The 23388-nt window shown below is 40.3% G+C and overlaps 1 protein-coding gene across 1 annotated transcript in view; it reads left to right on the forward strand.

Annotated features, from left to right (window-relative positions):
- Positions 1-23388, forward strand: part of ERBB4 (erb-b2 receptor tyrosine kinase 4) — a 665446-nt gene that overhangs the window by 510430 nt on the left and 131628 nt on the right. The window contains exons 17-19 of the mRNA XM_076342111.1: positions 15579-15711; positions 18300-18422; positions 19588-19686. Of these exons, the coding sequence (XP_076198226.1) occupies positions 15579-15711; positions 18300-18422; positions 19588-19686 (355 nt within the window). The remainder of the gene's footprint in view (positions 1-15578; positions 15712-18299; positions 18423-19587; positions 19687-23388) is intronic.

Raw genomic sequence — 23388 nt, forward strand, 5'->3', positions numbered from 1 at the left:
ACACAGACAAGCAAATCTAGCTGCTGAATACTGGGCTTTGGTTCCTGTTGGCTTTGGTGAGGCACACAGTGAGAGCTCCATATGACTTTACACAAGATTTCTGTTATGTTGACGTATCTTTGTTCATTAGCAGTTAGGTCAGTTAAAATTCTGAGTTTTCAGACTGGCCATTGCTACGGGAGAGGACAAACTCACTCAGATCTTACCTGTTTGACTGAACTCTCTTGCATGGTGCCTATATTCACTTGAATGACTCATTTATTTTGAATAAATATAGTAGCATTTTTGTGTGTTTGTGTTTCAGCATTTTTATTTGATGTCGTACAACTGAAGGCAAATTGTTTCCCATGACTAAGTTTCTCCACTAATGACATAAATCTGAAGGTCTAATTTGTCCATCTCTATCACGTTTTCTAAGCCTCAGATGCTGGTGAGGTACTAAGTATCTTATATTGTTATGCAGTGCAGACTCTTCCTTTTCTTCTCTTTTTTCTTTTTTTTTTCCTCTCCCTCTTCTTATTATCCCTCCCTCCTTTCTTGGAAGATGCTTTGGTAGAGCTGTATCTTCAGTACCATGAAGTTTTAGAAAGTGTGGTATCTAGATATTGGATGGTTTTTTTTTTATTTCAATGTAACCTTTGAAAGTGAAGTTTTCTTTAGGGATGACAGTACTTTTGTCAAAAAACTTCACACTTTTTTCCATCTGATGTACATTTTTAATGACACCATCTTCACACACTGGTGAACAAGCTCTTTTGCAGACATGATGGCTGTTTAATCTATAGAAGATAATGCAGATAATGTGTGTAGTTATCTGACATTGAGTAAATGATCAAAAAGGCAAGGAAAGATTGTAGGATAATCTGAAAAACAGGTTCTGGCTAATTCTGACTGAGCTTTTCATTGGCAGAGAGTTGAGGAGCTTACTGTGTACTTGCCTGTTCTGGCATATCTCTCGACAGAGCTGGTAATCCCTCATCCTGAAGAGTTGTGGCATTTATGCAGAAATTTGAGAACAAATTCAACCTTGTCATCATGACAAAGGCCAAACTTTGGTTAAACATGGTCCAGTCATGATGTAATTCCTGATTTGTAAAGTATATAAAGTTTTTCTTGCAGTACCTGCAGGAAAATTGTCTAAAATGCAATCAGCCTTTTAAGTAAGAAGTGTGAACCGTTTCCTCAAATAATTTGTCTTAGACTCCCAATACCCTGCCTGTGACATAGTCTGTCCATTAGAAACATAGGCCATCAAAGCAATACACCAAGGTGTTACTTGTCTGTCCTGGTTTCAGCTGGGTTAGAGTTAATTTTTTTCCTGGTAGCTGGTACAGTGCTGTGTTTTGGATTTAGGATGAGAATAATGTTGATAACACACTGATGTTTTAGTTGTTGCTGAGCAGTGCTTGCACTAAGTCAAGGACTTTTCAGCTTCTCATACTGCCCTACCAGCAAGAAGGCTGGAGGTGCACAAGAAGCTGGGAGGGGGCACAGCCAGGACAGCTGACCCAAAATGGCCAAAGGGATATTCCGTACTATATGACGTCACGCTCAGTATATAAAGTGGGGGGAGTTGGCTGGGGCGGGCACGGCCACTGCTGGGGAACTGGCTGGGCATCGGTCAGCAGGTGGTGAGCAACTGCATCATGCATCACTTGTTTTGTATATTCTATTATTATTATTATTATTATTTATTTTCCCTTCCTTTTCTGTCCTATTAAATTGTCTTTATTTCAACCCACGAGTTTTACCTTTTTTAAGATTCTCTCCCCCATCCCGCTGGGGGGGAGTGAGCGAACAGCTGTGTGGTGTTTAGCTGCCTGGCGGGTTAAACCACGATATTGCCTCTTAAAATGCTCGCTTGGATTTTCATTACATGTTCATATTTTACTCGCTGTTCCATTTTAAGTCATAGCTGTCTACTTGTAGTAAACCTAATGATGTTTAGATATGTCACTGAAATTAAGTAGCACAGATATTTCTTAGAAGGCACAGAAGCTGTAAAAGCAACATAGCATGAGTGAAAAGAAGAGGTGACAGTGGAAAAGTAGAAGCAAACAAAAGGACAGAGGATGTGTTTTTAATTATTTGTTGCCATTTGTTTTGCTCCAGTTAATGCTGTTAAGGTTCAGCCAAGTTAGAACCCATAGGCTTGATGTCAGTGTTGCTGAGTATAGTCTTACAATCATGCTGAATAGGAGATAAGACATTGCGATCCTTACGTTTGGCAATATAGCATGTTAATCTGCAAATTAATCTGAAAATAATGCTGGGAGCATGGACCATGATATACGGATCCTGTAGGTTGGTTGGTTAGAAGCAAAGAGTCAGCGATTCTGGTAGACTGGAGGGAAGAGGACTAATTCTAGTTGGGCAATTCACCAGCATGGCAGTGGCCAAACTGGTCTCTTCTAAGCTCCCAGTAGGCTTGAATCAGCCATTGGGAGGGACCTGGACAGGCTGGATCGATGGACCGAGGCCAACTGTATGAGGTTCAACAAGGCCAAGTGCCGGGTCCTGCACTTCGGCCACAACAACCCCATGCAGCGCTACAGGCTTGGGGAAGAGGGGCTGGAAAGCTGCCTGGCGGAAAAGGATCTGGTGGTGTTGGTCGACAGCCGGCTGAACATGAGCCGGCAGTGTGCCCAGGTGGCCAAGAAGGCCAATGGCATCCTGGCCTGTATCAGAACTAGCGTGGCCAGCAGGAGTAGGGAAGTGATCGTGCCCCTGTACTCGGCCCTGGTGAGGCCGCACCTCGAATACTGTGTTCAGTTTTGGGCCCCTCACTACAAGAAGGACGTTGAGGTGCTGGGGCGTGTCCAGAGAAGGGCAACGAGGCTGGTGAGGGGTCTGGAGAACAAGTCTTATGAGGAGCGTCTGAGGGAACTGGGGTTGTTTAGCCTGGAGAAAAGGAGGCTCAGGGGAGACCTCATCGCTCTCTACAACTACCTGAAAGGAGGTTGTAGCGAGGTGGGTGTCGGTCTCTTCTCCCAAGTAACTCGCGATAGGACGAGAGGAAATGGCCTCAAGTTGCGCCAGGAGAGGTTTAGATTGGATGTGAGGAAAAATTTCTTTACTGAAAGAGTGGTGAAACATTGGAACAGGCTCCCCAGGGAAGTGGTTGAGTCCCCATCCCTGGAAGTATTTAAAAGACGAGTAGATGCGGTGCTTAGGGACATGGTTTAGTGGGCATGGTGGTGTTGGGTCGACGGTTGGACTCGATGATCTTAGAGGTCTTTTCCAACCTCAATGATTCTATGGGAAATTTTCAGTTCATTTCAGTGGGCTTTGTATCAGTGAGCATTGCTTTGTTTGATTGAATAACCTTCCTTAAAGAAAATGTGTAAATTTCAGAAATAAATTACCTCTTTCCCTACCCCTCATGGTCTGATGTAGGGGGTGGGGGGAAGTGAAAAGTATTCCTGCATTAAAAATGGACCACTAGTTGTTAATATGCGTAGTCTCAATTGCAGTAAGGATAATAGACAAAGAACAGATTGAAGAGATAATATTCTAGCTTTAAAATAGTCCCATCTCCTGTAGATATGTTTTTCCCTCCCTCATGGCAGCGATATCCTCTGCATGTAAATGACTTGGATGCAGGCTAAGTTCAGTGCTGTCTCACCACTTCAGCTTTGCGTGAACTCTCTCTGCTTTGATTTCCTGGATCAATCAGTGGATCAGGCTCCGAATGCAAACTTTGGGATGTTTGAATCATCTTTTAATCAGCGGATTTTTTAAAATACGGGAGCTCTTTCCGTTTCCAGGAAAATTCCAGTGAGAAAAAGGCAATTACTAAGAAAGCAAGCCAAAACCTATAGCTGTAGCAGTATTTTGTGTGTATTCTCTGTAGCTGGTTTCATCAACCTTTTTGTGCTCTTCTCACTTAAATACTTCAAATACATATATTTTTTGAAGTGGGATGAGAGGCAATCTCTCTCTCCCTTGTGATAGAGGCGGGGAAAAAAGATGTCTGAGCCTTCTCTCCCCTTGTTTTCTTGAGCCCTAATGAGCTTCAGAAGCTGTGAGACCCAAAAGGCACAAAAAGTCAGCAGGATCCACTGTCTACCAGAGAGGCTGGTACTTAGGTTTGGGGGTTTGGTGGCAGGGGCTGAGGAAGGGATTTGTGGCTGAAAGAGGAAAAAGAGATTTTTAAGCTGGATCACCGTTTCTCCAGATGCTCGGCCTGCTCTGTTCTGGGGGTTTAGCAGCTATTGGAAGAGGAGTATTTTTAACATTTGGAAGATCCATAGATAAGGCGGTATCTGCAATAAATTCTGGAGTGTTCTATCATACTGAAATTTGGGAGAAGGAAGAGCTGTTTTACTGAAATTATCATTTGCCTTTATATGGGCCATACTGTACTGCAACGTAATCATAATAAAACAGCTGTTGTAGAGTCTAGGTTACTCTGAGCGGTATCCTCACCATGGACACAAGCTGTTTTTCTAATCAAGTCACATCTGTGACTATCAAGATGATAGGAGGTTGCTGTGTACATAGACACAAAAAAAAAATCATCAGTAGAGCTGAGAATAGAAAATGAGGATAATATTCACAAAGACTGGTTTCCCTTGGCTCGCTTTACAGCCAGTGAAGTGAAATAGATTCCTTTGGGTGGCTGTGGGTACGGAGGAGAGGAGTGAAGGTGGGTGGGTTCGGAGCTTCTAAGTTGAACTTTTTTTTTTTTAATGGCCTCTGGGGAAATGCTGGCAGTGGGATGATGACTAGAATTAAGAGGAATTGCAAGATACACCAGAGTTTCTCTCTGCTCCACTTGGTAATATAAGAACGACTGGGAGATGACTGATAAGTTACGGACATGGAAGAATTTTTGGGCATATTATCGTCTAGGAGATGATCCTGTATAAGCCTTGTGTCAGAAGGAGGATCTCAATTTTATGTGAGTTTTTCCCCATAATCAAACGGGATTTTCTAATGATTGATATAATTTGTGTAGGGCATTTAGACAGAATGCTGTCCTTGTAAAAATAATAGTGATAAATCCAAAAGCAGCATCAGGCATACTCAGAAATAAATTCCTTATACCCTGCTCTTTATCTACCTTGGATTTTCCTCTATATTTATGAGAACTGCATTTATTCCCTGCTATGCTCCATAAAGATAAATTCTGCATATTTAGAACTCAAATGAGGGGTAGCTAAAATGTATGTTGAAGTTAACAGCATCATGGCCATTACTAGTATCTAATAAATGTCTGAAATGCTATATTTATATATATATATTTATACCACTGTAGAATGAAGTGTTACTTTGTTGAAGTGTTACTATTTTGATTTAGACTTTGAAGGAAAAATTTTTAATCATATGTGTGTGTGTATATATGTATGAATGTATGTAATACATGCATGATATATGGTGCATATTTCTGAACATATTCTTCTACAAATCCTCCTAACTTTAACCTCAAACATAGGTCCCAAAGATGCTTAAATGCCACCACTCGTTAAAAAACCTCAGCTGAAACCCATGTAAGCTCTACATTTATCACAAAACAAATGATGGATATTGCAAGAAACTTGAAGATCGGGAACATAGTGTAACAGTCCTGTTCTCATCAGATTATCATGTCCCATTTTGTTTTGATGGGACTTTTTTTTCCCCTCTGCCAGTGTCCAGTGCTGAACGGTAGTCTGACTGCTCACTCATGTGAAGAGGCTTGTTCACCTTGGTGAGATGGCTCATGGGAGTATAGATGCAGAGCTGGACCAGAAGTGGTCTGATGGATGTTAGGGCTCTCTTTTAATGTACAGAATCTGTTCTCACAAAGGAGAAATGTAAAGTCATAAAGACTTCAGAAGGAGGGAATCCGGGACAGAATCTCAGACTTAGTCCCCAAATACAGTCCTTGAAGGCTCCCTACTGTGAAATACTCCTGGAGCTTGTGAAAGCGAATGCTCACTGCCCCATATGATTCAAAGCTGGAATAGAAAAGAGTCCAGTGTTCACAACTACTGAGACAAAAAATCTGCTCTGTGCTCCTTAAATCTTCTGAACAATTACTCTCAGGAAAGACTGGCGTTCCAAAAAACAACCAAAAGGGTCAGGTATAAAAAGGTAGATCAATGCATTTTCAAAAGAGAGATGATGATTTGTGAAGTAAAGTAAAAATGAAGGGCATGGCGTAGAGAAACCTTCCTCTTGCAGCTCCTTAAAGGTAGGCAAACCACCTGTGCAGTCCTACAGGCAAGATTTTGCTTCGTCATGTATGGGTTTGGATATTTTGTACGTTGAATAGGTCAATTTCAGTAAACATTTAACTGGAACTTAAGTGAATTACAAGCACTTTCCACCAGTGGAATTTGGAAAGTGTTTAAAAAAATAGCAGAAGGAAGAGCACAGTATTCAAACAGGTTTCCTCCTGTTAAATAACCTCCAGGTTATTTAAAATACTTCCAAACATTCCTTCCTGTTCTCTGTTGAACATTCCTCCCTGTTCTCTATTCTTTATGGTTTGATTTATCACCCAACTGAAGTGAATTTCTCTCCGTGTCCTGTACCAAATATTGGGTACCAAAAATTTTGGAGAACAAGGTAGTGAATGTCTAATTCATCATGAATTCGTGTCCTTAGAGATCTGATTGTTTTTCCAAACTCTGGAGCATAGACCTAGCTACATAATTGTTTGTTAACGGTAAAGAAAAAATGGCATGCACTAGACTGAATCAAGCTGCCACCTGAAATGTTAATGAATTCCTATTAATACTGACTGCAGTATTCACTCATCTGTACAATCACTGGTGGAGCAAAGCTGAGGGCAGGTTGAAATAATTTCTGAGCCATTTAGGCTCGAGTTCAGCCTTCTGCTTGAGAAGTTGTATGGGATGTAGGGTGAAGGTAATTGGCCTGCCCATGTCTGCTAGAACATATAATAGAAACCAAACTGTAGCAATGAAGAAAACATTATAAAAATCTGCCCTGAACACCTATTGCAGAGTGAAAGAATGTTCCTGCTCAGTTTCAATGGCCAATTTTATGCTAGGATTTGTATTCTCTATATGACCCAGCTCCCATTGAATGTTTTGGCTACCTACTGATTTAATATGGGCACTGCCTTGTATTTCTCCAGCGCCTCAAGCGATGTAGCATGCTCTGCCTCAAACTGTGCTGCTCTGTGGTACTTTTGGATTTGACAGTTAATGAATAGAAGGCAGTGCCACCAGACAAAGTAGTCTCTCAGCATATAATGTCATACAGGAAAATGCACTTTATATTTCTGTTTCAGAAAAGCATGTTTTCTTATTAATAATTTCGTGTACACAGACATAATCATAGAGCCAGTTGCCTGCAACTGGTTGCAGAGAAGCAGGCTGAGTTTATTGCTTCTAACAGGAATGCTTTATGCAGAGAGAAACTCTTTGAGCTACTGTTGATGGTTTTAGTTTCAGAGCAGTCCATCAGTGCCCCTGGTCATTACAGGTCTGGTTTTCTTTATTTAAAGCAAAATATTACTGTTCCCAAAGAAAATGGGAAATATGACAAGTTTATAAAGAGGATTGTTCTTTTACTTGATGAACTGGCTTCACCTGTGAGTCCAATCTAGTGGATTTAACTGGCTTTCTGTCACAGATAAATCACTCTACATTATGTGGGGCCTGACTTGGCATATTTTACAAGGAACGTTAATCTGTTTGCTTAAAGCACAAGCCTCAAAACAAAGTCACTGTGCAAGTTCTTAACAATAGCATTCCTTTTTTATGTTGTGGCAGAAGAGAAAAATCTCAGCCTAAAAATACCAGGGGTGCAAGAGATGTCAGATGGGCTTTTCAGTTTTATAGGGAGAGAAGCCCATGAAAAGCCTCCATATTGATACTGTAATCCTGGAGATTTCAGTATTTATTCCCAGTCAACTGTATTAACAGGGAGTTAAAATTGAGAGTTCTTAGTAATTTATGGTGAAAACATAACAGAAATATGGTTGTTCTCCTAAATTATGCCGTTCAGATTTAAAACTAGTGTCCTGGTTTCGGAAGGAGGTGCTGCTGAAGGAGAAGGTGAATCGAGCCAGTTTGCAGAAGTAAAGGCCATCCAGCTGGCTTTAGACAAAACCAAACCAATATTCCCAAGAAGTACCAATAGAAGTATCTTAACTACCCAAGGATGTTCAAAATACTGAAAAGTTACTGTAATGAAGGAGGAAGCATCATAGAAGAAGGTAGTGACCCTGCCATTCTGTATTTCCTCCGTAAAAAAACTCTCAGAAAAGTCACTGCAATTGCTAGTTGTCTCCACGAAATGGTCTCCGTGGTACAGTAACGGCTTCATTGCGAACCTTGCATACCACACTAACGTCAAGGTCAATGTTCTAAAAACAAACCTCACAAGCGAGACATCACTATTCACTGCAGACCACAGCAAACTGCAAAACCCAACACCAATCTTTAACATGTACAGCAAAAAAAGGAGCACGATGCAGATTACACAAATCAATATCGAGAACAGAGAGACCAACATTGTGACCCACAACTATTAACAGATATAAGTTCCTTAATACACTCCAGTTAATCTGTTATTATCTCAAACCCTTCGAGCCCCACGTTGGGCACCAAAAAGGACTGTCGTGGTTTAACCTCAGTCGGCAACTGAGCACCACGCAGCCGCTCGCTCACTCCCCCCCACCCGGTGGGATGGGGGAGAGAATTGGAAGAGCACAAATGAGAAAAACTTGTGGGTTGAGATAAAAACAGTTTAATAATTGAAATAAAATAATAATAATAATAATATGATAATAATACACAAAGCAAGTGATGCACAGTACAATTGCTCACCACCCGCCGACCGATGCCCAGCCAGTCCCCAAGCAGCGGCCCCCCCGGCCAGCTTTCCCCAGTTTATGTACTGAGCATGACATCACATGGTATGGAATGTCCCTTTGGCCAGTTTGGCTGTGCCCCCTCCCATCTTCTTGTGCACCTCCAGCCTTCTCAGTCAGTAGAGCATGGGAAGCTGAAAAGTCCTTGGCTAGTGTAAGCATTACCTAGCAACAACTAAAACATCGGTGCGTTATCAACTTTGTTCTCATCCTAAATCCAAACCACAGCACTGTACCAGCTACTAGGAAGGGAATTAACTCTATCCCTGCCGAAACCAGGACAACTAGTTCTAAAGAAATCCATCATGCACTGTGTGTGCTTAATGATAATAATGATGTCATAAATTTATAATCAATACATGTTAATGTCTAGAATTCTAGGTTATATTCATTTTCAAAGCTGTACTTAATATTTTTTTTCTTTGTCCTCATTTATTTTGCTGAGTGAAATGTGGAATCCTACCTTTTAAAAAAAAAAAAAAAAAGGCATGAGTAGGACACACTTACAATTTAAGGAATGCACATAATATATTTGTTTGCGTCATCTTAGTGTTTTGTTTTCAGTAAACACTCTGATAACCAAACTATGTGCAAACCTTCAGTAAATTATGTCACAGTATGTTAAACATTTTGATGTATCCTAACAGCACAGTTGCTCTCAACAGCACATCTTGGTTAGTGGTATACTAGAGGAGGAAAGGGTGTACACTGTTGGTTAGAGACTGCAAGTCTCTGTTCTGCACATGTTGTTCTCATTTGGCAAAGCTGGTGAAAAACTTCGAGCATACAGATAACTTGATTATAGTGATCTAGAAATGTCCTTAAATATTTGCTTGAGGAAGGCTTCAATATAGGAACCAGTGTGGGTAAGGAAAAAGCAATTTTCACTATAGATATCTGTTTGTCAGCATTAGCCTTGTCCAAAGTGAAAACTGTGTTTGATGTTTAACTGCTGAATGGACCTAGACATAGACTGCAACATTGTGATCGTTTCGCATGTTGAAAAGTTGTGGCTAGAACTACCTGCCACCAGAGTTTAACTACAGTTCATTGACAGTACAATGGGATGCAGTTTGCCCATATTTAGATTAAATGCAGAATTGGTGGTAATCGTGAGATCAGCTGTGAGTTAAAATTTGTGTTTACGCATGATAAAAACTCCTAATCTGTACATAAATGGTGACATTTGTCAGTGTTCAAACACCCTCAGATTAGGTAGAGAAAGGGGGAAGGGAGCAAAGCACGTCTTAATGCGAGTAACATTAGATGAACTCTTCCCACTCCCAGGGAGCACCATTTCGTGAACACCAGGCACTCTCGAAGTTGTGGTTGTAGAGTTCTGCCAGGGGAGTGCTGCACAGCAGAGAGAAGCTATTAAAACATACACAAATTTGCTTCCCAGTCTGGTTGTTTATCTTGTATATTTTAAATACTAAGATTATCGTTCCACGATTAGCAGAATCTTTTAGATCTCTAAAAGTGCAGCTTCAAAGTCAGCTGAACTCCCCACTGATGGAAGGGGTGAGGAATGCAGAACGTATGAATCATCCATAGGAAAAAATAATGCCTTGATAATGAAAGTTTACAAGAAGCGACTACTTAGCAAATATTCAAGGTTGTAATGAGTCCTGTTTGAATATATAGATAAAATTTAAAGGAGAGGAAGGTGGGGAAGGTTGAGGCAGGAACTTAAAGCCCTCTAACAGCTCGGCTTCAAAGCTCAAATTATTTACATATCTTATTAGGTGGGTTAATGCCAAAGATAGAAAAACAGGTATTCTTTCTCAGCTTTACTCCATGCACCGCAATTCTATTTCCTTTCCTCCTTCTGCTGCACTCTCCAGTCAAGAGTATGAGACCGTGTATTCATCCAAATCAGTAATTAGGCTTTAATGCCTGGTCTCAAAGCACTGTGGGAATTGCAGATGTTTTGGAGTGGATGGAATGATACGAGCCCCCTTGTTGAGCATCGTTGTCCACCTTGGAATACTAACTTTGAACTTTTTGTCTCAATTTTGGTATGTGGGCGTCGGTGTTACATGCTTCTAAATATGAAAACACAGCATACGTTTAAAAAGAAATATATATTATTCATTTCTCCTAAGGAAATACTAGAATCTTACTTTCAACTTTTAGCCACAGAGACACAGTTTCCAGTTTAAGAGGCAGGTTTTTTCATGTTGTGATTCCCCCCCGCCCCGCCTCCCCTGCTGATGCCTTTTCCAATCAATAATTGGGTATTCTGTCCTCAGCTGAGGGAGGGGTGGGGGATCGCAAATTAATTAGATGGGATTGAATTATGATTCAGGGCCATATTTCTTGGACTGCTAAGTCTATTTTGATTAGCATAAAAGTCTAGAAACACCTAGCAGAGATTTTTTTCACCCTCTGGGGTGGATTTTCAGTGTGTAAAGGAAAGTAGTGGCTGTATCAGGAGTTTCCTGTTGGTGGGTGCATAGTCGAGGTGAAAGAAATGTGAGCTAGGATCGACTTTTGGCCATCCATTGTTTATGCTGGACAGGCAGGACTGACATGGAACTATCTCTCTTTGCTTGACTTTAGCCTTTCCAAGCCCTAACAGAGAAACAGGGCCTCCATGCTTTTAAAAATTACTTTAACAAAATCGGGTTTTTTGATAGTGAAATTTTTGTCTCTGTATCAACATTGCTCCTGTTAACTTTCATGGAATTAGTTTTAGGTGGGCAGTAGTCTGAGGTGGGCAAATGTAGTGAATTGCATTCACAGAGGTGGTTGTGGGGCAGTAATGTAACAAAAATGTAAGTGGATTAAGCCCTTAATGCCACTAGAGATAAGGAGATTTGTGCGTCCAGCTGTATGTGAAGATGAAATGTTGGTTAGGTTCATATGCAAAAAAAGGATTGGATTAAAAAAACAAGATGGGAGAAAGGTTTCGTGTCTTCAGCAGCATCTCTGATCAGCGCCACCTTACAGGGATCCATGTTAAACAACCTTAGCAATTGTGTAAAAGAAAGATAAACAGCATGTTAATGAAATTCACCAGGGTATTAAATATAAGACACTGCAAACATGAAAATAGTAGAGGAATGATACAGGAGACTTGAAGATGTTAGCAGAATAGATAGAAAAGCAAACTCAGCCTAACGAACATAAGTAAAAATAACCCAAATGAGGTAGGTGACACCCAGAAAACTGGGCTTAGAAAATAACCTACATGTGGTTGGAAGCAGCAGTGAACTGCATACCAGAAAGCGCTGAAGGCAGTGACTTGTCATTTGGTATTGTAACAAATAAAACACGATTGTTGACTTTGGGGCTTAGCTCAGCAGCAGAGTGAGGAGAAGCTGTACGGTAGACAATCGCATCCGTTTAGGTCTGTGATGTTTGTGTCTAGCATGATTTTTATGCGAGGATAGTGGACTTACGAGTGAAGGAAGCTGATCACTATTTGAGTTCAAAATAAAATTTTTTCTGCATTACAGTTATTTGTTTAGCATTTAAATATGGGTTTTTTTCCCCTCTTATTATTCTTCTTATACTCCCTTTTTAAGCTTGCTTAACAGTGTGTTTAGATGGCACCTCCTGAAAATTCAGATATAATATGCAATTACAGCATATTTCACATGAATGTCTAAATGCTTGTTTGGTGAAGTTTTTGAAAATTATTTGCCTTTTTTCAATTCACTACTAAAAATGATGAGGACTTTCTTTCGAAGTCAATGAGAGTTGACACAATGGATCATAAAGATTCATTTTGAACCCCTGTACTCTGTAACAATAAAAGGGCTGCAAGGACTTTATAACTTCATTTTATTTCCTTCACTTGTTGTTCTGTCTCCTTTGGAACCATTTATTTATTGTGGTCTATCATGTAAATATTGTTTGGACCATTTTTAGTGTACACGGTACCATAAAACTCTTAATTATTTATTTTGACAGCTGTTACGATAGTTATTAATATGCACTTTAAAGCCAAGAGATCTCCTGCCTGTTTTGACAGTCTGTGGTTTGGTGGTATTTGTTAAAAATTATATGATTGTTCATACAGCATTAAAAAAAAAAAAAAAATTCCTCTGTTCAAGAACATTAGTCAGTACTAACTCCATAGAAGTCTTTTGATGTCCAGTGTTTTCCATAATTGCCCATTAAAGAGTTCCTTGCATCAGCATCATGGAAAGCACATGCAAACGAAGAGGAGCGTTGTTCTGGGTGGATATGCCAGGTCCTTTAATCTGAGCTCTGGACTCAAAATCAGCAGAGTAATCAATGGGATTAGAAAGGGGAAAGTGTCTTAAGGCCAAGCTAGATGAAGGAGGAGTGTCTCTGCCTGAGGAGTAGGTGGTACTGGACTTGTATTTCCCAAACATCATAATCCATTTCACAGCCAGGCAACGTTCAGCTTCCTTTATTTGCAGGCTTTACGGTTTCATAGAATCATAGAATCATAGAATCATTGAGGTTGGAAAAGACCTCTAAGATCATCGAGTCCAACCGTCAACCCAACACCACCATGTCCACTAAACCATTTCCCTAAGTGCCTCATCTACTCGTCTTTTAAATACTTCCAGGGATGGGGACTCAACCACTTCCCTGGGGAGCCTGTTCCAATGTTTAACCACTCTTTCAGTAAAGAAATTTTTCCTTACATCCAATCTAAACCTCCCCTGGCGCAACTTGAGGCCATTTCCTCTCGTCCTGTCACTAGTTACTTGGGAGAAGAGACCAACACCCGCCTCGCTACAACCTCCTCTCAGGTAGTTGTAGAGAGCGATGAGGTCTCCCCTCAGCCTCCTTTTCTCCATTGTAGTCTTTGAACTGTAATAGGCCTTACAGTGTTGTGTAATGTTAATGTGTTTTCCCTGGGCAAACGTGATAGTGGTGCTTTAAACATGATGCTTTAATAACTAGATGTGGGAGTATGAGGCTTTGTCTTTGTTAACATGAAGTGAGTGACACAACAGGATGGATCTGGAGGGATGAAATAGGTAATGGTCCCAATGTCTAGGCTATGTTTGCTGCAAGGGATTTTTCTTTGGGTTAGCTCTAGTTTGATCCTGTGGACCTTAATGCCAGTTAGAGGTTGGAGCTCATTAGGTGCACTCCAGAAACATATCTTCTGGTTGGTATCTGAAATGAATCCAGGTTGTGTGCTTTGAGACCTCTCTGAACCAAACTGCAGTGACAAGTGAGAGTTAGGACAGTTTAGAGATGGGCTTCAAAACGGTACGCAGTGGTAATGTAGACACACCTTAATATATCAAACCAGGTTAGATGGCCCTGCTTCCCACTGCTCAGCTTTGTGGTAGGACATAAAAAGAAGAATAAAGGGTCAGATAAATCAATTTACTGTTTCTGTGGGAGACTCCTTTAAATTTTCAATAGCTGTGTGGTACATTTTTATTAGTAGGCCATAATGTATCTTTCGTCATCATTCAGACATAACTGAGGAAGGCTGTTAAAGCATAGCAGTGATATTTCCACAATCTTGACAATAGTTAACCTTCTTCCTGTAGTTACCAGGCAGTGGTTTGGCGTCATTTATACTCTGCAGTTGCCATGCTGTCTCTTTTTACCCACCTTTTCAGCTGCTGTCCAGCCATTGTTGGAGGGATGTTAAATGCTGTGAGTGTGTTTATGCTAGTAAGTTGTTGGTATTCTATGAAAATGCTTAATTTAAGGTTTTGGTTTGGAGGCTGCTACCCACCCTTTAGGGACGGAGCGGGGAGAGAGAGAAAGAAAACTGAGTCAGAGCACCTATCACTTTGACTTTTTCTTCGGAAGGAGCCTGCTTCTCTCCACTGACTCTGTAGGCGATCTCCAAATGCGGGCACCTAAGTCAAACAGAGTGACTCTCTGAGACAGTCTTTTTTTTGTGCTTGTGTAGTATCTACCGTGATGCCAGCCTACTATATCTTATCACTATGGAAAAACAAATTAGTAATTGTAGCTCATGCTGCTCAAGATCCTGGAAAGCTGAAAGGAGTTATAGGAGTAGTGGGGGGACAACAGGTCTTGTGCAGAAGCTGAGCCTCGCTTGGCATTGTTCACAGGAGGTTATTTGGCTCCAACACACCAGTCTTTTGGTCTGGGATTTGGCTGTGCTGAAAAGCCACAGCAAAACCAGATGGGTGCAACCATAACCCCTGACCAAAATGTTTGTGTGTAATAGTAATGAACCAGGAGCTCCAAGAGGGTGCATGGTTCTAGTCATGAATTACATTGTTCATATATAAATATCCTCCACTTGAGGAAGGTGTATGAGTATGATGTCTCTAGATTTGTCTATGAAACACCCTGTTTGAAGTTGCCTTTCACTTCCTCCATACTCAGGAGGGCACATCATATTGGTAGCTTGGGAGTTTCTCATTACTTTGTTTTCCCCTAAATGCACAAGCCAAGAGTTAATCTAGATGGAGCCAAAGAGTAAGCATAGTTAAAGCTCTTGCAGGAAAACGGCAGATACCTGTATCCTCATTTTGCCATTGCAGATTTGTGTTTGCCATCAAAATGCATGTTGTATCTCCTTGTCCACACAACTCCTCACATGTGCATGGTGGTTTGAAAAAAGTAGAATTGGTATATTGATTAAAAACAAGAAAAGTCATACCATATGTTAATGTGTTTCCCCTGACTTCCCATTTGGACTGCCTTAGAAATTCTGGTCGTAAGACAGTTAATAAACTTTCCAAGTGATTGTGTTTTAGGTACCCAACCGTTCTTTGATCTCACTCTACCTAAAAATAAAGTCTCTGATTCTGATTGCTAGAACCCCTCTGATTGCTGCGGGAGTTATTGGTGGCCTCTTCATCATCGTCATTGTGGGCCTGACATTTGCCGTGTATGTTCGGCGCAAAAGCATTAAAAAGAAGAGAGCATTGCGAAGATTCCTGGAGACTGAGGTGAGAGCGTGCTTCTCACAGAATATTTGAAAAGATGTGCAGAGCTGTTCTGCTTTTATATTAAAGATGTTCAGGTCTTCAATCCAGTTACCAGAGAGGTCTGTAGAAATCCTTTTGTTAACTTCTGCAGGACTGAACTGATGGAATGAATGAAGCTATTTCAAGATAATAATTTTCTGTACATATATAGATTCGTGGCTTTTGAAGACCAAAAAAGATCCACATGATCACGAAGTCATGTTCCACCAGATTTTTGAACTCACATCCTGCTCTCAACTGAACTTCTATCCCAGTTCATCAGTACATTTGGCAGCTCTCATGCTTAAATATTACAGGTTTTCATCCAGTGCATACTTCAGTCTTAAAAGTTGACTTCAGTAAGTTCGGCAAGCTCTGATGCAAACTTAAGCTCATCAGGAATGCTTAAATGCAGAGATTGTCACTTACTGCTGTTCCCAGTGCCTGTATTGCCTTTGTGGTCCAGATTTTGTCAAGGTCTGTAGTCATGATCAGTAATAATGATGTATTTTATTAAGCCAAGATACTTCCCAGAGCTTAACCAAATGAGGTTCACAGTTCTACTGGCAAAAATATGTAGCGGAGCTATAGGACAGAGTGATGTGCCCACTCCATCCTGCTCTTTGAAATGCCAGTGGTGGAGGGGGCAATCTAGGAAGTATATTTAAACATAACATTAAATCTTGATCTGTCAGCTACAGCAAAGGTGATTACTACCATCTCCTCAGTCCTATGCTTGACACACTTTGCAAGTGATATTTTTAAATTAGGGTCCCCCTTGTAAGGTAATAAAGCTTGGGAATATCATTAGCTAGTGATTCTTTGACAATGCTGTTTTCTGTTCTGTTCCGAGGGTCCTGCTCCCACTCATCTCTACTGTAGAGCCTGGGAGCAAATGATACATGCATCCCCAATCTGTTTGCCTAAGTATCTTTATGCTTGGCTAGAATTTGTGTTGCTTCTTAAATACTGTGCAGTTGTATAGAAAGCTTAACAATACTTGGTGCCTTTAGATATGTAAATCTTGCCATTGTATCAGCCCCTACTTAAGCATAAGTGATTTTAAGCAGGTAGTTCTCATTGGATTTGAGAAGTATTGACTTTGAAGTCCAGCTCTCATTCTACATTTGGTCAGGTAGAAGCTGTGGCTGAGGGACCAAGGTCTCCTACTGAACATGTGGGGAAGGTGTTGTCTTGGCTTAGATACTGAAGATTAAATCAGGAGCATCCTGAGATAAACACACAAGTGACTGGCTTCAGCTAAAGTTTCTATTTCTAGCTGGAAGCTGTAGCAGACCTATTCTTTCTGTAGATCATTCTCAGTAAAATTCTACAAGCATTTTTTGAGGCCCACAACACTTCTCCCTGCCATACCTGTGTTGGTGGACTGTGGCACAGAAGCTGTTTTCACCCTTCACAAACTGAAAATACAGAAATGTACCACTAGTCTGTCTACTTTTCTTTTACAGTAAACCTTCTGTCTTTCACCGTGTAAGTACTGGACATCTAAAGTGGGAAGGAGGAAAAAGAAATCACTCTAAAAAAAGTACAGCTCACAAATTATTTCTGTGATAGCCTGACTTGTTGCTGTTTGGTTTTGTTATGTTTTCTTACTCTAATAATTTGCAGATACTGGTATTTTTTACCTGAACCAAAGTAGTCTGGTCAACTAATTTAGTTCATGATGCTCAAAGAGCCATAGAAGTAGTTCTCAAACTGCAGAGCATCATGCATTTAGCCTTGTAAACAGACAACTTTGAAATACTGCAGTGGTTTCAAAGCACTTTGAGTAGGAGCAGCCCTGAATTATTTTCCTCAACCTGTAAAGGAACAGACTATTTTTCATTGTTTAGAGTATTGTCCTTTTCATGTATTTTTAATTTATTTTTAAAGAAGCATTGTTTTTTCTGGCAGAGACAGTATAACGTTGAGATCTGAGAGCATTTTTAACTGAATGTGCCATTGTGGCTCATTTACAAAGTTTCTTGGGACATCTTGAGCAAATTGTTTAATTGTACCTTTTTTGCAGTAAATTAGTGGCTGTTATAAATCAGTGGTCTGCTATAAGATGTTTTCTCCTTAAAGCTGTCCTCCTGTGTGGTATAACAGAAGTTCAGAAAAATAGTCCCTTCCCCAAAACAGAACAAGAATGTGATGAGCCATTAAGTCAGGGCTATTAAAAAGAAATATGGTCAACTTAAAGGCACTAAAATGGGCAAAAATAGAATGTGGTGCACTGATAATAAATGCTGTATTTCTGTCATGTAGAAAATATTTATACTGCCTCCATTAGCAAAAGTCCTTGGGTGTGTTACTGTGACACTGATTCAGTTTCCAGTTCGTAATTCCACCATGTTGAGTGAGGATTTTCTTTATTAGATCTCTTGGTTTCTTAGCATTGCTCATTTGCTTTTTAAGGCGAGAAATCTCTCCACAAGTTGGCAGGTCAATGGTCAATAGACCCCACCACTGTCTTATTCCAGTATTTAGTTGGATTGGTTGTTTTCAGTATAAACTTCTGAAGGGTCTTCACATTTTCAAGTATTTAAGACTTGGATTTTCCTTCATAGCTTGTGGAACCCTTGACTCCAAGTGGCACAGCACCCAACCAAGCACAGCTTCGTATCCTGAAGGAAACTGAGCTGAAGAGAGTCAAGGTTCTTGGCTCTGGAGCCTTTGGAACCGTATACAAGGTAAGAGTCTTCAATACACAGTAAGTCTTAAACGAGTTCCCTCGTTTAACTTTTGAACAGTCAAGTTCTGCATTGCAACAAAGCATCCCGTACCATGGATGGGTTCATGAGCCCTACATGTCTGGGAAGCACATAGGATACTGGAATTGTGTGGGAGGAGCACATCTTCAGGCTCAAACATTAACTTCAGTTTTCATCAGACATGCAGATATTATTTCTTGGTGAGAAAAGGAGTGTCAGCCACAGGCATCCTTGCACACAGGAGGACTGCACAAGCCAGGCTGTCTTGATACTGAAATGCAGTGTCAAAGTTTGTCACTCTGTTCTTACATAATGGCTTTACAGTATGCTTTTGGAAAGCTAGATAAACTGTGTCTCTCATTTCGCAAGTGTCACATGGGTCTTGTAATCGTCATCATACCTTGTAAAACAATGTTGTCATTAGCTAAACCATAATACTTTTTGTTTCTTCCATTTAAATAGAAAAGATGAGTTATGTCAATGCACCCTTTAACAACCAGGATGTAAGAGCAGAACTCAAAAGGGAAAAAATACTTCAGTTAAAGATTTTTTTTTTTTTTTTTTTTTTAAGATCTGTTGGTCATGTCCAAATCTCAAAGGCACGAAGTAGGGCTTAATGAGCAAGTCAAACCAATCACCTGACCCTTTGGGAGCAACGCAAACCTGCCAAATCGAGGTGTAGGTCAGAGCAGTGGAGGAGGACAGATACTGCATCTGTCTTCAAATTGGGGAGGAAATGGAGGAAGTACAGACCAGGTCACTACATCTACAAGGTCATGGGAATACATTTTTGAATAATCAGTTTGAATATACTTGGACAATAATAAGGTGATAGAGAAGGGTACCATGAGGTTGCCAAGAACACAGCAATAGTCAAGAAGGATGGAAAAGTATCCCAAGAGACACACACTTTGTGAATTTTAAATGTAAAGTTTACTTTTTAGCCATCTCAGCTTTAAATTCTCAGGTATCAATTAATAAGTAGTTTTGTGGAATTTTTATTATTTTATAACTCTGAGTATTCTCAGTTCTGAGGTTCGTAACTGAACTGCATAATGTGACAAAATGCATCAGAAAGAACTGTAACTCTGAATGAAGTTTCTATGATTGTTGTCTTATGTCACTTTTTTTTAAATCTTTCTAGGGCATTTGGGTCCCCGAGGGAGAAACTGTAAAGATTCCTGTGGCCATTAAGATCCTTAATGAGACCACTGGTCCCAAAGCCAATGTGGAGTTTATGGATGTAAGTAAGAGATGATCAGCATCTCTGAGTCTTGGGGAGGAGGTGTCTTTCTGTAGTCCACAGAGATTGTAAAGAGAAGTTTCTGCCAGTTTTCTTTCCTTATATTTAAATAGTAGAAGGAGGCTTGTACATAGGACTGAAATTCTGCTGATGTTCAGCGAGTGCTACAATATCACGTCCCTAGAAAAATTCAGCTGCTGAGATTTTGTGTGTAAGCCATTTCCCTCCTTCCCTTAGTCTTTGACAAGCTGTCTCAGTGTTAATGCATATCTATAGCATTCTCTACTGCAGCAATGTTCAAACAAACAAACAAAACCAACCAGCCAAAAAAAACCAAACAAGGTTACACATCAGCTGCGAGTAGGTCAGTGCTGCTTCTCTGAAGCTGTAGAGCTAGGTGGATCTGTGTGAAGCAATGCTCTGCCCTGTTTAGTTTATTGCATGTAGATCATTCCATTCCAGAACCGTAAGTACCTGTGCTACCAGGGTAGTGTTAGTGCCATGGTAATGGAGGGCTGGGTTCTTCCGCTGTGCAAATATCACGGACCCTAAGATGCTTGGAGTTTTCTTATAAATGATCTTCCCATCAGTTGAAGGCTGAAACTCCTTTGTCTCATGTGCCACATATTTTATCTTTCCATGGCAGAGAAGCTAGAGACAAGAGAGAGAAGGAGTTGCAGGGGAGCATCTTACCATGCGTGCAAGTCCTCTCTGGTGCAGAATTCACAAGAACAGAAATTTAGCGTCAGCTCTCTTCTGCTTCCATGTTTCTGAGAACTAAGCACTGAGAGTCTGGGAGCTGTCAGCAGCAGCAAAGCATAACAGGGAGGGGAAAGAAAATTCAAGTGCACTGGATTTTAAAAGCCCTTTTGCTTTACTCATCTGAAATATTGTTAATAAGAGGTCAAGATCATAATTTTCATGAATGTTCTATGTTCACAGAGACTATGCACTCAGTTTTTAGCTCCGTGTCAAGATCAAGCCTCATTGACATTGTGAATGTGTATGTCCGATTCAGTGACAATTTTTTGACAAATCATAGAAATTTGCACTTCTTTGTAAATCCCTCTTGTGGACTTGAAAATTACATAGGACTTTTAAGCCTTGAAGATCTGTTCAGAGTATAGGCTTAATTTGGTTAGTATTAATGAGACTGTAAACCACAAGGAGAATGTACTCCCGTTATATAGTCTATTCTTCCATCTAGAAATGAATAGAAATGTACAGTTATGGATTTAGCTGCTTCAGACAAATTATCATATGTGAGTTCTTAGGCAATTAAATGAAGGCTGTATAGATGAAGGGATTTCCTGTGCTTTTTACAGAGCACTGCACATTTATGTTGATGACATTCAATAATCATTATGCACAAATAAAAAAAAAAAAAAAGGCTGTTTTGGCCCTGTTCAAAAGGAATGAATTGCACTAAAGGGATAAAGATTTTTAGATGTTTGCTTAATGGACAAAATAATGGTCAAGATTATTGTTAATGGTAGAGCTCCAGAAAGAGCAGAGCTGGTATTCAGTGCCCTTTTGAGGTGAACGTGCAGGGAGTGCAAGGCCGCTGAATGCGACCTGAGCTCCACGTCTGGTGTCGGCAGTCAGTGATGTAGATGAGAGAATTGTTATCACTGTTTGAAAGTCAGTGGAACTGAGTAACTTGCACCAGCTGAGGATCTGACCCATTATCTGGTAGAGAAATAATAATAATATCTCCTTCTTTGATATTCATAGAATCATAGAATAGTTTGGGTTGGAAGGGACCTCTAAAGGTCATCTAGTCCAACCCCCCTGCCGTGGGCAGGGACATCTTCAACTACACCAGGTTGCTCAGAGCCCCATCCAGCCTGACCTGGAATGTTTCCAGGGATGGGGCATCCACCACCTCTCTGGGCAACCTCTTCCAGTGCTTCACCACCCTCAGTGTAAAAAATTTCTTCCTTCTATCTAGTCTAAATCTACCCCCCTTCAGTTTAAAGCCATTCCCCCTTGTCCTGTCACAACAGGCCCTGCTCAAAAGTTTGCCACCATCTTTTTTAGAAGCCCCCTTTAAATACTGAGAGGCTGCAAGAAGGTCTCCCCGAAGCCTTCTCTTCTCTAGGCTGAACAACCCCAACTCTCCCAGCCTTTCTTCATAGGAGAGGTGTTCTATCCCCCTGATCATTTTTGTGGCCCTATTCTGGACCCACTCCAACATATTGATTAACCTTTAAGCGCTCTACAAAGAAAACATAAGGTCCTTGTTAAAAGACAAAGTTACTTGTCTGAGGTTTCACAGCTCAGCTTGATCAGCTGACTTAATTCACTGGATCACATTTCCCTCCAGTGTATGCATTGTAACATCTGATAAATGGCTCAGAAATTATAAAGGTTTTTGGAAACTCTAGAGATTTTAACTATGTAAGGTACAGCCACACTTGGACAGGTTTCTCTTTAAAATAACAGTTTCTCATGAGTCTCTGACCCAGTGGTAATAAGGTGAGAGAAGTGAGAAGGTTATTTTTAGTCCTAGAGGTTAATAATAACCCAAAGGTTATTTTTAATCATAATAAAAAGGAATTGGACTTCATCATTAGTTGATATAAGTGACAATAAGGAGAAATAAAATGTTTTGTATCAACGCTGCATTTGATATATGTGCAGCGGTCTGTAACATCCTTTGCTGTACTGCATTGATGAAAAAGAAGAATTAATTTCATTCTTTTGAAATAATTGCTCATGCAATCGTATAGATTTTCCTGCCATCCCAACCTCCTAAGCCAGTCATTTATTTCCTGAAACAAGCTACATTTTTAAAGAGAATGACCTAGGCATTGTTTATGGTTTTAATGTGACCGCCCCTCTCTGCCCCAGAAAGGACATAGTTTTAAACTTCTTAAAATTTTAAGCTATTATGAGGCAATAACTTAAATATCTTTCACTGAAGAGTAAGTTTTCGTTGAAAAATGTGTTTTACTCATTCTCACTCCAAGGCTTTGGTCAGTATAACTATCCTGTTAAAACTTGATACTATTTACTGGTGTTATTTTATGAGGAAAATTTAAGTGTACATATGAAAGCAAAATGCATCAGTTGTGACTTCAGTAAAAAGAGTATTATGAATAGCCATTGGTTAAAAGCAGTTGTATCAGATTTTTCAAAGGTATATAGGTGGCTAAGTGCCATTACGAACATAGTGGGGGTTAACTCTTAAATAAGTGTCTGACATGAATGGGAAGAGGAGGTTAGTGGGAAGGAGGTGTCATTATATGTGTCACACCCTTGATTTTCATTTTTTTGTAGCTGTCAAGTACAGGTGTGCTTTTGTCAGCAATTACTACTCACTTGATTGTGTATGTCCTTGTACTTGCAAGTAAAACTTAGCATTCCTTTTAGAGAGGCTCGGGAAAATGTAAAGCCTCTTGTAAACAGTGGTTTGTGTACAGAGAGAGTATTTGGGACACTTCAGGGTCTACAGAAATAGCTGGTATAGATGTTAGTGGCATTGTCGATAGGCTTTGGTTAAAACTTCTAATGTTGGCAGAATGTAAGTCTAAAAGTGCTCTGTGAGCTCCTGAAATTCTGCTAAATGTTATGCTAAAAGAGCAAAGAACAACAATTTGGCTACTGGGCTGTCATTTCAGCACCTTGAACACCCACTAATGGATCTGTAATGACTGTAATGATATAATGCATGATGTTAGCACCTGCTATGGCCAAATA

Source organism: Aptenodytes patagonicus, chromosome 6 (genome assembly GCF_965638725.1).
Source record: "Aptenodytes patagonicus chromosome 6, bAptPat1.pri.cur, whole genome shotgun sequence".
NCBI lineage: Eukaryota > Metazoa > Chordata > Aves > Sphenisciformes > Spheniscidae > Aptenodytes > Aptenodytes patagonicus.